The sequence below is a fragment of the Manis javanica genome, chromosome 9 (genome assembly GCF_040802235.1).
Source record: "Manis javanica isolate MJ-LG chromosome 9, MJ_LKY, whole genome shotgun sequence".
NCBI classification, from domain to species: domain Eukaryota; kingdom Metazoa; phylum Chordata; class Mammalia; order Pholidota; family Manidae; genus Manis; species Manis javanica.
In genome coordinates this window covers 11,976,072-11,992,365 of record NC_133164.1, presented here as the reverse complement: position 1 = coordinate 11,992,365, position 16,294 = coordinate 11,976,072, and the positions used below count along the sequence as shown (strand labels likewise).

The 16,294-nt window shown below is 38.1% G+C and overlaps 1 protein-coding gene across 1 annotated transcript in view; it reads left to right on the top strand.

Moving 5' to 3' along the window:
* The window catches only part of RAP2A (RAP2A, member of RAS oncogene family), a 38,466-nt gene extending 23,085 nt beyond the window's left edge, over window positions 1-15,381 (top strand). Inside the window, exon 2 of the mRNA XM_037024934.2 lies at window positions 11,638-15,381. Within this exon, the coding sequence (XP_036880829.1) occupies window positions 11,638-11,875 (238 nt within the window). The 3' untranslated portion in view covers window positions 11,876-15,381. The remainder of the gene's footprint in view (window positions 1-11,637) is intronic.
* The last annotated feature ends 913 nt before the right edge of the window (window positions 15,382-16,294 follow it).

Sequence of the window (16,294 nt, the reverse complement as noted above, 5' to 3'; positions counted from 1 at the left end):
CATTGCAGTTCACATTGTCATAACCTCTTGCCTGGAACACTGTAGTGGTCTCCTGTCTTCCTGTTGCTACTGTGCTCCACGATACATTTTTTTTTTTGTATATTAGCGACACTGACCTCTTAACACATATGCCATGTAACTTCCCTGCTGAACGGCTTTCAGTGGCTTCCTCCTCCTCTTAGGATGGTGGTCGTAGGTCTTTCCAAAGTCACCCCTTAAGCTTTTTGTCCCCCTTGCTCTTTGTGCTATAGCCATGCTGGTCTCCTTTCTGGTCCTTGAATAAGACTATGTCTTTCCTAGTGCCTATCTCTTACATTTTCTTCTTTCTAAAATGTTTCATTCCTAATTTGAGACCCACGACAGACTCAACTCTCCAGCTTCAACCTTCTGCTTTGATTTTATCTCCATAGCGATGCCTACTCTGATCACCTCATGTATTATTGGTCTGCCCAAGTATTTTATATTAATTTTGATTTTCTGTGTATCAAACTAATTTATTGACACATTGCCACACCAAAGCCCATAGTTTACATTAGCATTTACTCCTGGTACCCTGCACTCTGTGGATTTGGACAAATGTTTGATAATATGTACCCATCGTTATGGTATCATAAAGAATCTTTTCACTGCGTTAAAAATCTTGTGTTCCACCTATTCATCCCTCCCCTCCCCACCCCCACTGGCAACCACTGATCTTTTACCTGTCTCCATAGTCTTGCCTTTTCCAGAGTTTCGTGTAGTTGAAGTCCTACAGTGTGGAGCCACTTCAGATCAGTTTCTTCCACGTGGTGATATGCATGTACGGTCCTCCCCATCTTTTCATGGTTTGATAGCTCATTCTTTTTAACACTGAATATTCCATTGTCTGGTTGTACCACAGTTTATTTATCTATTCACCTATTTAAGGATGTAACAAATTAATTTATTGACACATTGTCAATTTGAATTCTTTGACAATCATGAATAAAGTTTTGACAATCATGAATAAAGCTGCTGTAAACATCCATGTGCAGGTTTTTGTAGGGACATAAATTTTCAACTCCTTCAGTACTTCAGCACCAAGGATTGCTAGATTGTATGATAAGAGGATGTGTGTAGTCTTGTAAGAAACCGCTACAGGCTTCCAGAGTTGCTGTACGTGGTGCACGCCCACCAGCAACAAAGGAGAGCTCCTGCTGCTCTGCAGCCTTGCCGGCATTTGTTGTCGACATCCTGGATTCAGGCCATTCTAATAGGTGTGTGGTGGTGTCACATTTTAATTGCGCTTCTCTGACGGCATGTGACGTGGAGCACCTTTTCATATGCTTACTTACCATCTGTATGGTTTTTTTGGTGAGGTATCTGTTGAGGTCTTTGGCACTTTTTTTTTAGCTGGATTGTTTGTTTCCTTATTGTTGAGTTTTAAGACTTCATAAATTTTGGATAACAATCATTTATCAGATGTGCCTTTTGGAAATATTTTCTCCCTCAAATGGCTTTTTAATACAACATTTAAAATTCTTTTGTTAACATGGCCAGCTCCTCATTTCTATGAAAACAGGTTATTTTTTTTTATTACAAACTATATTTTTATTTATTGGAAGTACATGTGTTATAGAACGTGAATTTCTGTTGTAATAATTACATAAACATAATAAAACATGAACAATGTATGAGATCCATTATCTAATAATAATTAGCATTCTTCATTATTTTCAAGTACATCATATACATTTAGTAAGGGCCGTATTATAAGTCTTTCCTCACAAAGGTAAAGAATAGGCAAATATTTTAATTTGACAATAAAAAGTGAACTTCTGGGGTTTTTCTCTCTACTGAAATTATTTGACTTTCCATAAATAAAATGTGAATTTTCCCAATTGTTTCTTTTTTTTTTTTGAGAGGGTATCTCTCATATTTATTAATCAAATGGTTGTTAACAACAATAAAATTCTGTATAGGGGACTCAATGCACAATCATTAATCAACCCCAAGCCTAATTCTCAACAGTCTCCAATCTTCTGAAGCATACCGAACAAATTTTTACATGGTGAACAAGTTCTTACATAGTGAGTAAGTTCTTACATGATGAACAGTACAAGGGCAGTCATCACAGAAACTTTTGGTTTTGATCACGCATTATGAACTATAAACAATCAGGTCAAATATGAATATTCGTTTGATTTTTATACTTGATTTATATGTGAATCCCACATTTCTCCCTTATTATTATTATTATTATTTTTAATAAAATGCTGAAGTGGTAGGTAGATGCAAGATAAAGATAGAAAACATAGTTTAGTGCTGTAAGAGGGCAAATGTAGATGATCAGGTCTGTGCCTGTAGACTAAGTGTTAATCCAAGCTAGACAAGGGCAACAAAACATCCACGGATGCAGAAGATTTCTCTCAAAACAGGGGGGGTGAGATTCTAAGCCTCACCTCAAAAACAGGTTATTTTTATTCACATTGGTATGGAGAATCCATGATAGCCTTAGATATCTATTTAATTTCATTGCTCTCCTTAGCTAATTTTTACATTAAATTTATGTTTCTGTTTAACTTCAGTATACATCCTGAAACCAAGAGAAAGTCAGAGCATTGTAGTTTACTTTCGTTATTCAAGCTATATTACCAGAAATGTGCTTTTAAGATGAAATATTTATTCACTTCAAAAGAAGTCAGTTTAGAGGAAGAAGGCCGCCTTCCTTAGCTCGTGTTTTGCATCGTTACAAGAAGCACTGATGGTCATGCTAGCAAATTGTAGTAGGAGCAACTCCTCACTAACAACAGCCCTCTTTCTCAGAACTGCCATATAACACTTTATTGAAAGATTTAAAAAAAAATCAATCCCAAGGGTGGAGAAATAGGTACTCTTAACACTATTGGCTGTAGTATAAGTATCTGGATATTATCTAAGACTGTGTATGTGTATGCACAGAGATCTGATGAACTAACCTAGAAATGTCGCTTTTCTGTTTTAAAGGAATGCTGTGCATGTGTACACACACACACACACACACACGTGTACCTTCGAAACAGAAATCATACTTCTAGGTGCAGTGTATCAGACTGCTATGTAAGTTAAAAAATGGTGGGATGGAACCCTTCCTATGCATAAATGGGAAGGAATAATTAAATAATAGTACAGTGATAGAATAGACTCTATAAAATGGAATATTACTTAGGCATCAATATAATGTATATCATTTATTGAAATGGAAATCTCCATGATAGTTAGTGAAAATTGAAACTACAAAGTATAATTGGTATAATCTCCTTTATATAGGTTATTAATAACTATAGTGATTATTCTCATGGAGGAGAGATTAGTGTTTTTCATTTTCTTCTTTGCCTATTTAAATAGCCATTTAAAAAATTATTATGTATTATTTAATTTGAGTAGGGGGGGGAAGAAAACCTATTTTCATTTTGGAGAAAAGAAGATTTGTATATTCAAGATGGTAAAAGAACTAGAACCTGTGAGAATGGACAGGATGTTAGAGATCACAGCTCATTAGATAGGGATAAACTTTTTAACAATGACTTTTTAACACTTTAGCAGAACTGACAGAAGGGACAAAATGGGTCGCCTGAGATACAAGCTCCACATCAGTAAAGATGTTCAAGTATGACCATGTGGCAAAGCTGTCATGGAAGCGACTGAAGCCTCAGGTGTTTTGACATTTTGCCTTGAGACTCTCTTGGTAGATGAGATTACAGTGGGTATAAGGTTGAGTAAAGGGGAACTATAAAAATCTTCCTGACTCTCACTTCTGAACTCAAAGAGAACTGTGTTTCAACCTGCTAACAAAGAAGTGATTAAGATGACAGCATGATAACATTCACATGAAGCATGGCCTCCTTTTCATATGCTGTAACACCCTCAAAAGGAGTTGAAGGAATTGACCGGAGAAGTATCTGTCTACAACTTATCATTGGTGAATAAAAGACGGAAAGAGGGAATGGATTGTGGATGTGCCACAGTATAAAACTATGAACTATACACATACAATATTGTCTGTAATCACAAAGTAGATCACACCAATGATTCCTGAACCTCACGAGTAGTCTTCAGAGCATATAGATAGAGATACGTATTTTTAGTAGGCTCTTGGGTCCTCATCCCACAAATTCAGATTCAGTGACTCTCAAGTTCAGCCTGGGAATTATCATGTTTTACATTCTCAAATTGTAGTGATGATCAGGCAAGTTTAGACACAACCAGAAAAACATACACACATACACATATCAGGACACTTACAACATAAAGACTATTGGTCAACATCAAATACTCTAGAACTACTCGTATTTACAAAGCTGCCTCACTGAGAAGCCCATCAACATTCTACAGCTGAGTGTAACTTGAGCCAGTATTTCTGATGTTTCATTCAGTGCATTAAGCAGAGCTGATTTAAAAAACTAGTTTTATTTATTATTATGAATACATTAATATATTCACATTTTGGTGAATACAACAAATAATTTGTAAATTAATGTAAATAAAACAAATGTTTATCCACGAACTATAAACAAAAATAACACAATCTGAGCTGCAGTAGCCGCTCTATGGCTCTAGTCATGCGCTTAGAGGAAATACCAAGGAAGATGTGCTAAAGCTGATGAGAAACCAGATGATGGCTAAGGTGTGGACAAGGTGGTACCCTGCTCATGATCAAATTAACAATAACACATAAATTGAATATTTTTGCAATTTTGCATCTTCATCTTCATTCCCAAATGATGTATTTTAGAAAAGGGGAAAAAAAGAAGATAATTCACAAAACTATTAATAAGTAGAGAACATGAAATGAAAGTAACTGCCATCCCATGCTAACCAAGTGCCTTGTCTTCCTAAATAATAGAGTGGGCCCGGCCATAAATGTCATACTTGTCTTCCGAGGTGACTTTTGCTACCCAAACTCTTGAATTCTGGTTATCCGCAAGTAAGCATGTTTCCTACACTGCAGGATTTCTGACTGTAGGAGGTGCAGGAGGTCACACAGATGGCCCCCACGGGCCGTTTGCTCTTCCTTGAACCACCACATGTCCCACCAGCTTTCACACCACCTAGTCCGCATCCTGCCTGGATTGCCTTCCCCAGACCTGCTTGACAAACTCCCTTTCTCCCTCACCTCTCGGCTCACATGCCACCTTCCCAGGTACCTACCCTGATCATCTCATTTAAAATTGCACCTGTGCCCCCAGACCCTCCCTGACCTACATTTTATTTCGCACTGCACTTAACACCTTTCAGCGATCCTGTAGTTTACCTATTTACTTATGCTTATTGTCGATGGCTGTCTCCTCTGCTAGACAGTCGTCTCTGTGAGGGCAGGGGTCACTGTCAGTATCTTAAATGCCTAGAATAGTAACTAGCATGTAGTAGGCGCTTATCAAATAAATGTGTTAACGGGATGGATAAATGTATGATAAATTGGTTGTTTATTGCTAGTTATTTATGCAGCAGCACGCAGTTTTCAATAGAGCCTTCAGAATTCACCTAGTTGAAACCATCCCACATTTTTGTTTTGAAACAGTATGGTCAGTGGAACAGAACTGCCCAGGTCCTGGGCGCATCTCGGCCTTCTGCCTGTGAGTCAGAAGGCGCTGGCCAGCTGCGCCGCCTGTGGAGCTGACAATCTCCACTGCTGGGTGTTTTGGCCCATTGAAATCTGATGTGCTTTCCGGCTCCATTTGGGCCTGACTCCTGGCCTATAGGTCCATATCTCCTGGAAAGATCAGCCAGTTGGGTGGTGTTCTCAGCAGAGGGCTAAGCTCTTAGCAATTACTCAGGTAATGAAATGTGTTGATTTGGGGAGTGACCCACTCTTGTTTCGATTTTTAACTTCAGGGTTCAAGAGCACCTTTGAAATTATCTAGTCCAGCTCATTTTGTAGTTCAAGGAACTGAGAAACCAAGAGATGAAGTTAATTTTCTAAATTCACAGAACTCGGTAGAGGCAGTTCTGACACTGGAGGCCCCGTCTGGCTTTTTTGTTTGTTTTGTAATGTGCTGTTCAGCAGAGAGCAAGACCGGCTCCCTCACACCCTCTGCTCATCCGTCAGCACCAGGCTTTGCTTCTCCCCGTTTGCCTCCCGTCTTCCTTAAAGAGGATGCAGGTTTCTCCAAGCCTCACCTCATATAGGACTGAACCTGTCACCCCCACGGGGACTAGAGGGACAGGCTGAGTCGGGGCTGCTGTATTCCTTTTGCCCCCGTCTCTACCCCGCGACCCCCACCCTCCTCAGGAGCACCTCACCTCTGCCTCATGACACTGAAGCTGTGGCCTCATATCAGCAGGCTGGAGGGGAAGAAAGGCCAGCCTGCATTTATCTAGAACTTGGTGTTTTTGGTTATCTCAAGAGAGCTTTGTAGCAACTTGTATGTTAAGTGGGAACAAATATTCTTACTCCTTTTTTATGGACAAAGACATGAAATACAAGTGAGTGGAGTAAATAGTTTGCTCAGTCTGGCAGCTTCTCAGTGGCAGGACTGAAAGCTGAGCCTCCAGATCCTAGTTTATAATCGTCTCCATAGTCTCATATTTTAATGTTAATAGAAAGAGAGAAAATATGTATCACTGGTATATTCAGAAGTGTACATAATACTGTTTTTTCCTGAATATCTTATTTAGTCTTATAAAGTCTTCTGAGAGTAACCTGGATTTCCCCAGCATCTTGAGCATGTTGGTTTTAGGAAAGCCAATTAGTGATGTCGTGGACGGGCTCTCTCATACTGACCTCACTGCCATCTTCACTTAGCAATAAATGCTGTACATGTGGGCCCTTGTTTGCGGTGTTCTAGTTCCCTTTTGAGACTCTGTTGGCAAGATTTACTCAGATCCTTGATTTGAAAGTATATCCTACAACTGTTAATGACTTGATATTTTTACAAGTATTGTGTAGTTTTTATTTAAAAATGTAAGAAATCCTTATTTGCATATAAACATGATATGTAAACTGAAATCCTTAAAATATTTCTCACTTACTAACAGGAAGTGGTATTTTATTACTTTATTCCTTTTTATTATAAAGTATACACAGATTGAAATTAATTTTAACTTAATTGAATTCAACCAATAAATATTACTGAATCACATTAATGTTTGTTATTCACTGCCAAACAATGCATTTGAAAGCACGCTGTGATGCATATACTCTCGTAAGAAAAATGAAATGCAGTAATCTCTCTGCAAGTAAGACAGATTAGGCACTGACATTGTGCTGACTGTGCTGGCAGCATCAGCCCCCGCCAAGCTGCTCTGTGCAGCAGGTCAGGAGGGCTTGTAAGCGAAGAAGCTGACATAGAACGTTCGTAATGCAGCTGCTGTCTCACTGCCATTTGTCCTCCTGGAGGCCAAGGGATACACACAGTTGCTTATATGTAAGAGCCCTAGAAGATGTGAAAACCCCTTGTGTCATATGTTCAGAGCTCTCAGTATGCTCTGGGGACGGAAAGCCTAAGGTACAGCTGACATACAGTAAATTCATATAAAGTCCTTTGATATCAATTGGAGATGATCCCAATAATTTCCTGCAAAATGTTAATATCCAAAGTCTAGGTTTACCCTCATGCGTTCGTAAGTTGTTTTTGTGTCTCAGACTAAGTGGCTCGCTGCTTGGAGTGAGGCCTCTTGTTGAGACCGTTCTCAGTGTGATCTAGTGCCGAAGAGAAAAGGGAGAGCCTGCTGGAAATATGCTTTGCTTTACGAGTTAGGGAGAGGGGAGAGAGCCACTCCGACAGGATGATGAGATTGTGGAAGTGTCGCTCACATTAACTACCTGCCCATTGTGCAGTTTCCTGAGTGACACAAACTCCAGAGGAGTCCTACCTCAGCAAAGTCTTGCCTCTGCAGTTTTCTCTTCCTAACAGATCAGCTGTGTCTAGTCACACTTGTTATCACTTGTGTGCAATTTTGCACTTTACTTCCTTTATGAATTAGAGGTGCATTCTGCTTAGGGGAAAATACAAACAACACACACATACACTTATACTAAAATTACAGAAAGCTTCTAAAACCAAGTAAGTAAATATTCAGAGTAGCGCCATGTATTTTTTTTTTTTTTTTGTCTGTCTCCCTTGGCACCTACCAGGTGCAACTCGATCAAGTCATCCAGAAGGTCAGAGGAAACTGGGTAGTAATGGATTTCTTTTTAAGTTACGTATAATGTTTATCTTTTTTTATTTTATTTATTTTATTTTGGTATCATTAATATGCAATTACATGAGCAACATTGTGGTTACTAGATTCCCTCCATTATCAAGTCCCCACCACATACCCCATTACAGTCACTGTCCATCAGAGTAGTAAGATGCTATAGAGTCATTACTTGTCTTCCCTGTGCCCCACCTCCCGACATTATGCGTGCTGATCGTAATGCCCCTGATTCCCCTTAACCTTCCCTTCCCACCCATCCTCCCCAGTCCCTTTCCCTTTGGTAACTGTTAGTCCGTTCTTGGGTTCCGTGAGTCTGCTGCTGTTTTGTTCCTTCAGTTTTTCCTTTGTTCTTATACTCCACAGATGAGTGAAATCATTTGGTACTTGTCTTTCTCCGCCTGGCTTATTTCACTGAGCATAATACCCTCTAGCTCCATCCATGTTGTTGCAAATGGTAGGATTTGTTTTCTTCTTATGGCTGAATAATATTCCATTGTGTATATGTACCACATCTTCTTTATCCATTCATCTACTGATGGACACTTAGGTTGCTTCCATTTCTTGGCTATTGTAAATAGTGCTGCGATAAACATACAGGTGCATATGTCTTTTTGAAATTGGGGCTCTTGCATTCTTAGGGTAAATTCCTAGGAGTGGAATTCCTGGGTCAAATGGTACTTCTATTTTTAGTTTTATTGAGGAAACGCCATACTGCTTTCCACAAAGGTTGAACTAATTTACATTCCCACCAGCAGTGTAGGAGACTTCCCCTTTTACCACATCCTTGCCAACATTTGTTGTTTGTCTTTTGGAAGTTGGCCATCCTAACTGGGGTGAGCTGATATCTCATTGTGGTTTTAATTTGCATTTCCCTGATGATTAGCGATGTGGAGCATCTTTTCGTGTGCCTGTTGGTCATCTGAATTTCTTCTTTAGAGAAGTGTCTGTTCAGCTACTCTGCCCATTTTTTAATTAGATTATTTGCTTGTTTGTTTGTTGAGGTGCGTGAGCTCTTTATATATTTTGGATGTCAACCCCTTATCAGATATGTCATTTATGAATATATTCTCCCATACTGTAGGATGCCTTTTGTTCTGTTGATGGTATCCTTTGCTGTACAGAAGCTTTTCAGCTTGATATAGACCCACTTATTCTTGCTTTTGTTTTTTGCTTTTGTTTCCTTTGCCCAGATAGATATGTTCATGAAGAAGTTGCTCATGTTTATGTTCAAGAGCATTTTGCCCATATTTTCTTCTAAGAGTTTTATGGTTTCATGAGTTACATTCAGGTCTTTGATCCATTTCGAGTTTACTTTTGTGTGTGGAGTTAGGCAGTACTCCAGTTTCATTCTCTTACATGTAGCTGTCCAGTTTTGCCAACACCAGCTATTGAAGAGGCTGTCATTTCCCCATTGTATATCCATGGCTCCTTTATCATATATTAATTGACCATAAATGCTTGGGTTAATATCTGGACTCTCTGTTCTGTTCCACTGGTCTATGGGTCTGTTCTTGTGTCAGTACCAAATTGTCTTGATTACTGTGGCTTTGTAGTAGAGCTAGAAGTTAGGAAGCGAGATCCCCCCTGCTTTATTCTTCCTTCTCAGGATTGCTTTGGTTATTCGGGGTCTTTCATGGTTCCATATGAATTTTAGAACTATTTGTTCCAGTTCGTTGAAGAATGCTGTTGGTATTTTAATAGGGATGGCATTGAATCTGTAGATTGCTTTAGGCAGGTTGGCCATTTTGACAATATTAATTCTTCCTAACTAAGAGTCTGGGATGAATTTCCATTTATTAGTGTCCTCTTTAATTTCTCATAAGAGTGTCTTGTACTTTTCAGGGTATAGGTCTTTCACTTCCTTGGTTAGGTTTATTCCTAAGTATTTTATTATTTTTGATGCAATTGTGAATGGAATTGTTTTCCTGATTTCTCTTTCTGCTAGTTCATCGTTAGTGTATAGGAACACAACAGATTTCTATGTATTAATTTTGTATCCTCCAACTTTGCTGAATTCAGATACTAGTTCTAGTAATTTGGAAGTGGATTTTTTAGGGTTTTTTATGTACAATATCGTGTTATCTGCAAACGGTGACAGTTTGACTTCTTCCTTACCCATCTGGATGCCTTTTATTTCTTTGTGTTGTCTGATTGCCAGGACCTCCAGTACTATGTTGGAAGAGAAATAGAGAGAGTGGGCATCCCTGTCTTGTTCCTGATCTTAGAGGAAAAGCTTTCAGCTTCTCGCTGTTCAGTATGATGTTGGCTATGGGTTTATCATATATGGCCTTTATTATGTTGAGGTACTTGCCCTCTATAGCCATTTTGTTGAGAGTGTTTATCATGAATGGATGTTGAATTTCACGCCATGTATTTTTACACTGTGAGTTAGTTACCATGTGGAGCCAATCATCTTTAGGTACCAGAATGACTTTGGACCTTTTTTCTTTGTTCTTTTCATATCATTTGTTGTCTTTATTAGCTTAGCTTTTTTGAAACATTTTTACTCAGAGACACCTTATCTTAGTCTGTCAGACCTCTATAACAAAAACAACATAGACTATGTGGCTTAGACAACAGAAATTTGTTTCTCACAGTTCTGGAGCCTGGAAAGTCCGAGGCTCAGGCTCTGGCCAGATTCAGTGTCTGGTGCAGGCCCAGTTCCCTAGCTCATAGACTCATCTTTTTGCTGTGTCCTTACATGGCACAGGGGCAAGGGAGCTCTCTGGGACCTCTTTTATGAGGGCACTAATCCCATTTATGACCTGAGCACCTCCCAAAGGCCCCACCTCCTAAATATCATGACACTGAGGATTAAGTCTCAACATAGGAATTTGGGGGGGAACACAAATATTTAATCTGTAGCATACCTATTCTAGTTAGGAAGGAAAAGAAGATAAAGCTAATGATGAAATGTTTAATCCTTGTGAGGGTGAAAAGAACCATAACTGTCTTTCAACTGGCTAATCTATAGCAGTTTTATAAAGGGATAGAGTACAGTTATATTTAATGGCTTCTATCCTAATGACTTCTACTAGCTCTTTTCTTCAGGAACTACTAGAACACAATCAGTTTTGTTTACTTATCAAACATAGTAAATTACTGACAATGAGGAATTGTTTACTCAGCAGCACTGTTACCTCATCAACTGAAATACTGAGTGTGTGTTATAATGAAAAACGTTTAAATTAGTCCACCTAAGAGATCATGAGAGTAACTTCCCAAGTATATCTGGAAAAGTAAATTGGTTTTAAGGATGTATAACCAATTAATAAAAACATCATTTCGAAAAACCCATTTATGATCCACTATGAGAGCAGCTTCTAAATGCCCTTGGGTAGATGTCTAGCCAAGTGGAGCAAATAATTTTTCATACAACTATAGAGAATATTTGTAGTAGCCTATAGTGAAAAAGAAAAGAAAATACATATTTTTACCTGTTTTACTCTGGGCCAACTTCTACAATATATGTAATGTGTTTTGTTTCTTCTTGTGTAGGTATGAGAAAGTGCCAGTCATCTTGGTTGGGAACAAAGTGGACCTGGAAAGTGAGAGAGAAGTGTCATCCAACGAAGGCAGAGCCCTTGCTGAAGAGTGGGGCTGCCCCTTTATGGAGACTTCTGCTAAGAGTAAAACAATGGTGGACGAACTCTTTGCTGAGATTGTGAGGCAGATGAACTATGCCGCCCAGCCTGACAAGGATGCCCCGTGCTGCTCCGCGTGTAACATCCAATAGCACCCAGCACGGCCGTCCTGGGCGGGACTTGCCCCAGGCTGCAGGCGACGCACACCTCGTCTGCTCCACCGTGGAGTAGCCGGATGTGTGGTGTGAGATTTTCAGCGGAAAGTGGCAGCTCTTATTCAGAATTGAGCAGTGGGTGTTAGTTGATATCTCTAGCATTTGGGTTCAGTAACTACCATTTTCATCACTGCCCATGGTCTCCTCTGCACGCCTGCAACCTTTGAAGACATAGCCAATCGACTACAGGGTGATCTCCTTTGAAAGCTACGGTAGCATTGTCGCTGAATTGACAGAAGCAACTATTGTGTAAATTAAAAATAATCATGAGAGAGAAACCAGAAGAATTCCTCTGGCCACTTACAATTGAAATATTTTATCTTCTTTAAAAAAAAAAGTAAAGGAGAAATATTTTCCTACGAGAGTACTGGATTTCAGGACCTAAGATAGTGCTTCTTACCAATGTATTCCGTCTAGTAAGATACTAACAGCTGACCTGCCAACAGCATTCCAGGGAGAGATTCTTTGCTCAGCTTACATACTCTGTTTTTCAAAATTGATGCTTAATTGTAGATGTTATCCTAATTTGTGATACAGAACTAATTCATTCATCCATCCTTGATAGAGCAAAAGTCAGAACAGGTTGTGTAAAAATACAACCTGGCTTTAGAATGTTTTAAATCACCTGCTTTGCCACAGAAAATGGAGGCTCTCACACGGGTTTTATCCGAATTAAAACTTCAAACCCACCCTCTGTTAACCAAGCAGGGACGGTCTTTATTATTTTGCTGAACAAGAAGGAAGCAACTGATGGGAAGCGATTGCCTAGCCTTACTAACGAGAAGCGTTCTAGTAGATGAACTAGTACCATCATGGAAGGAAAATGAAGCCATGTTGCATCCACATGTTCCCTTTTGCAGAAACTTCGCAGGACAGTACAGATATCTTGCATTTTTAATGTTGATTAAAGCAGCAGATTCCTTCTTGCCTTTAAGGGCTATGGTTGTGTGATTCTTGGCTAACCTGCTTTCAAAATCAAGGTTGCTGTAGCAGAGCTTTATTGCAAGCATTTAAAAAGTTGAAAAACCATGTTAAAAAAAAAATTTGGACCTAAAAGTAGAACATAAATTAACAGAGCAGGTGAAGGACAAAAAAAAAAACCCTTTATCTTTAATTTTCCTGGAGAATTCTATAAAGATTTTCTTACAAAGATTTTGCCCTGATTACTGAAGTAGCAAATAAAGCTAGAGTGAATATTTTGTTTTGAAAAGGTGCTCAAGCTCTGACATTTTTGGTTTCCATAGCCTTGAAGTTTTTCTCATTTGCATGACTAATGGCACAGGAAAAAACCTATTCATAAGTTTTACAATCAAGCATAGAAGGGTTTTCAACCAACTTCAGAGTTATAAACGCTGGAGAGAGTATCTTGAGCTGATCCTCTGGAGATAAATTTGGCCTGTGATCTACATGCCACCCCACATTTTGGTTTTCTTTTTCACTCTCTTGTGCAAGTAACCTCTGGTCTTACGTGTGTAACTGAGAGAAGAGTGTATGTTTTTGTGCGCATGTGTGTTCAGTGTTCCTAAGAATTTGGCACAAGTTGGAAGTAGTTGCCTATGCTGAGAATCTCTACTGCAGAATATAGTGTATCAAAAACATTTTTTTCTTTTAAATTATTTAAGTGTTTTATACATGATTGAAATCAGTGGTAGCCCCCAAGTGTTTAGTAAACTGACATTAAGCTTAGAAGATAGAAAAAAGGTGGATAAGTACTTTTCATAGATGAGAAAACTATGTGGGTAAACCCAGGCCATGGTTGTCAAAAGTCTTGGAATTGTGAATATTCACGTCCTTTAGTTTTTTTATAACCCCCAATTATGAGGCACCTTGTTTATAGAATACAAAGTTCTGACCAGTTTTACTGAAATAAATTTCATTATGTAAAAGTTGATTTGACCCAAACACTTCTATCACTGATCTACTGAAATAGAAATATTTGTTAGTGAATTGGTTATGTTCTAAAACCTCTAACTTCTCAGTAACTTTTTTTAGAACTCCATATTTAATAGCAATTTATGACAACTAAAGTTACATTATTAGAAACATCCATAAACATTCTACAACTTTACAGTATGGACTGCTATGCAGACAAGAAAAAGAAGTTAAATAATAGGAAAGGTATGGTGAAATACAAGGTGGAAAAGATTATCTAAAAATTTGGGTCTTAGTTAGAAATGTTTGTGTCAGACAGTAAGGTGAGCAACTTTTCTTGTAAAGTTGTTAATAGTAACCAAGCTGGCTGCCTGAAGGGTGTTTCCACACAGGCCTACATGCTTAGTAACAAATTTAAAAAATATTTGGAATCATGGAAACCCTCGCGTGCTCTTACTGTTGGTGTTTCATCTGGTAGGAACATAACTCAGCATGAATGAATGTGCTTGTTGAGATGTTAATAAAAAGCTGAAGAACAGAAAGATTACATTTGTTGGCACATGAAATAATAGGGCCTACAGAGAAAAGTTGGTGACCTTGTGTCACTATTTATTTTATGCCCTGATCAGACTAGCAACTAGATAAGTGAAAGCTTTTCTAACATGCCTTAAAAATGTTATGGTTTGATCCAAAGACCCACTTTTTCTTTAGCTCTTTGTGATAAGGTTTTCTTTTGTTTCCATTTTGTCTTGGTTTACTTTTATACAAAGCAGCATTTTTTAAAGTCTTTTCCTTTTATGTTGCAGCTTTTAAGCTGTGATAGTGATGGTAACCAATCCCTTTCATTTTGTTCAACTTACATGAAACACGCCAGCATCTGATCCAAAGTATTACATAAAATCTTTCTTAAACTATTGAAAGGTGCTTTGATGATTTTCTTCTTTGGTTTGTAGATTAGGACTGAACTTTTATTCTAATCACTACACTTAGTTGCCATCACTTTTCTGTGGTCAAACTGCTAATATTTGCTTTTCTGTATAAAGAAGTGTTGCCTGAGGATGTCTGCTATTTGTTCTCACGAGCTTTCCAGTGGGAATGGTGTCTATGTATGTATGAATATGAAAGTGTTTATTTTGTTTGTAGCTGTTGTTTTCTTGTTTTCTTTTTAAGTATTTTGCTCTCACTAATCTTGCGTTTCCACTGGGTAAGCTTTAATTGTCTCCTTAGCCAGTCAAATGTTAAAGACTATGGGGGTCTTTTTTTTTAATTTGTCATTGTGCATCTGTTAATCTTGATCAGGGTTTCAAGAATGATTGCAGTGGGTTTTGGAAACAGACTTATCATTATTGATTTGGGGTTTCCCAGAGATATATAATTCACAGTTAATTGTTGAGCTCTAATACAACTGACCAATTAAAATTGAACAACAGTTTATTGTTTTGTAACAATGTCAGTTGTTAAACCTTGACATTTCAATTAAAACATGAATTGTAGTTATGACTCAATGAAAATTCAACAGTTGTATTTGGAGTTAAATTATTTTAACAAATAAATTTATTTAATGAAACTTCCTTTGGATCTTTTTGTTTTGCTTTGGACATGTTCACAAGTGAAATGTACTTAAAATATACAAAAGCAACTAAAAGTTGCCATAGAATGAATTTAATACTATTGATACAGAAATATGTGAGCTGAATTAAACTGAGAATTCATCATATAAAAAGGGAGGTGAATGGATCATTTTCATACCTTTTAAAAATAAATGTCACATGAGAAAGACTTAAAAATCAGAAATTACAAATATAAACTTATCTCCACAAGTAGTATATTTGTGATGATAGCTGGCTAATTTTAATTTGACATCTTCATGCTCATGTTAACAGAACTGTTCTACATAATTAACATTAATTAGCAGTTGCTCTATGGTCCTGCCAGTATCACTAAAGTGCACCAGTGTCCTTGCAGTGACGGCTTGGGGCTGTCTTTCTGTTTAGATTTTAAGGTGCCAGAAGCTGGAGGTTGCTGCTCTGCGGGGGTGGGGGGCCTGCCGTTCTATATGGGGCCCTGTGAGTGCTGACAGATGCCGTTAATGATATACAGCCTTCAGCTGCTCCGATAAGGAGCCCATTCATTCCCTAAGCCAACTTAAACTATGCCTTTTGGTTATGTCGCCTTCAAACTCTGTTGAAATCCCCTGGCAACATTCCATCAGTTTAGAAGCTTCATTGTTTCAGAATATAAGAATAATTTGAATGAATATAACAGAGGTACTGTAGATAGAATCTCAAATATTTAAAGGAAAATGTGCCTATGTTTTAGTAAAGTAAGACATTTGCTGGTTAGTTTCATAATCTCATTTGAAGCATTTGTAAAGTATTTAAAACCATCAAATTGTAATTTCAAATGGGAAAATTTCATTGTGGCTGAAAAATAGTATTTTGAAATTCTCCCAAGTTGTACTGCTCATTGATTGATAGAGGTGCA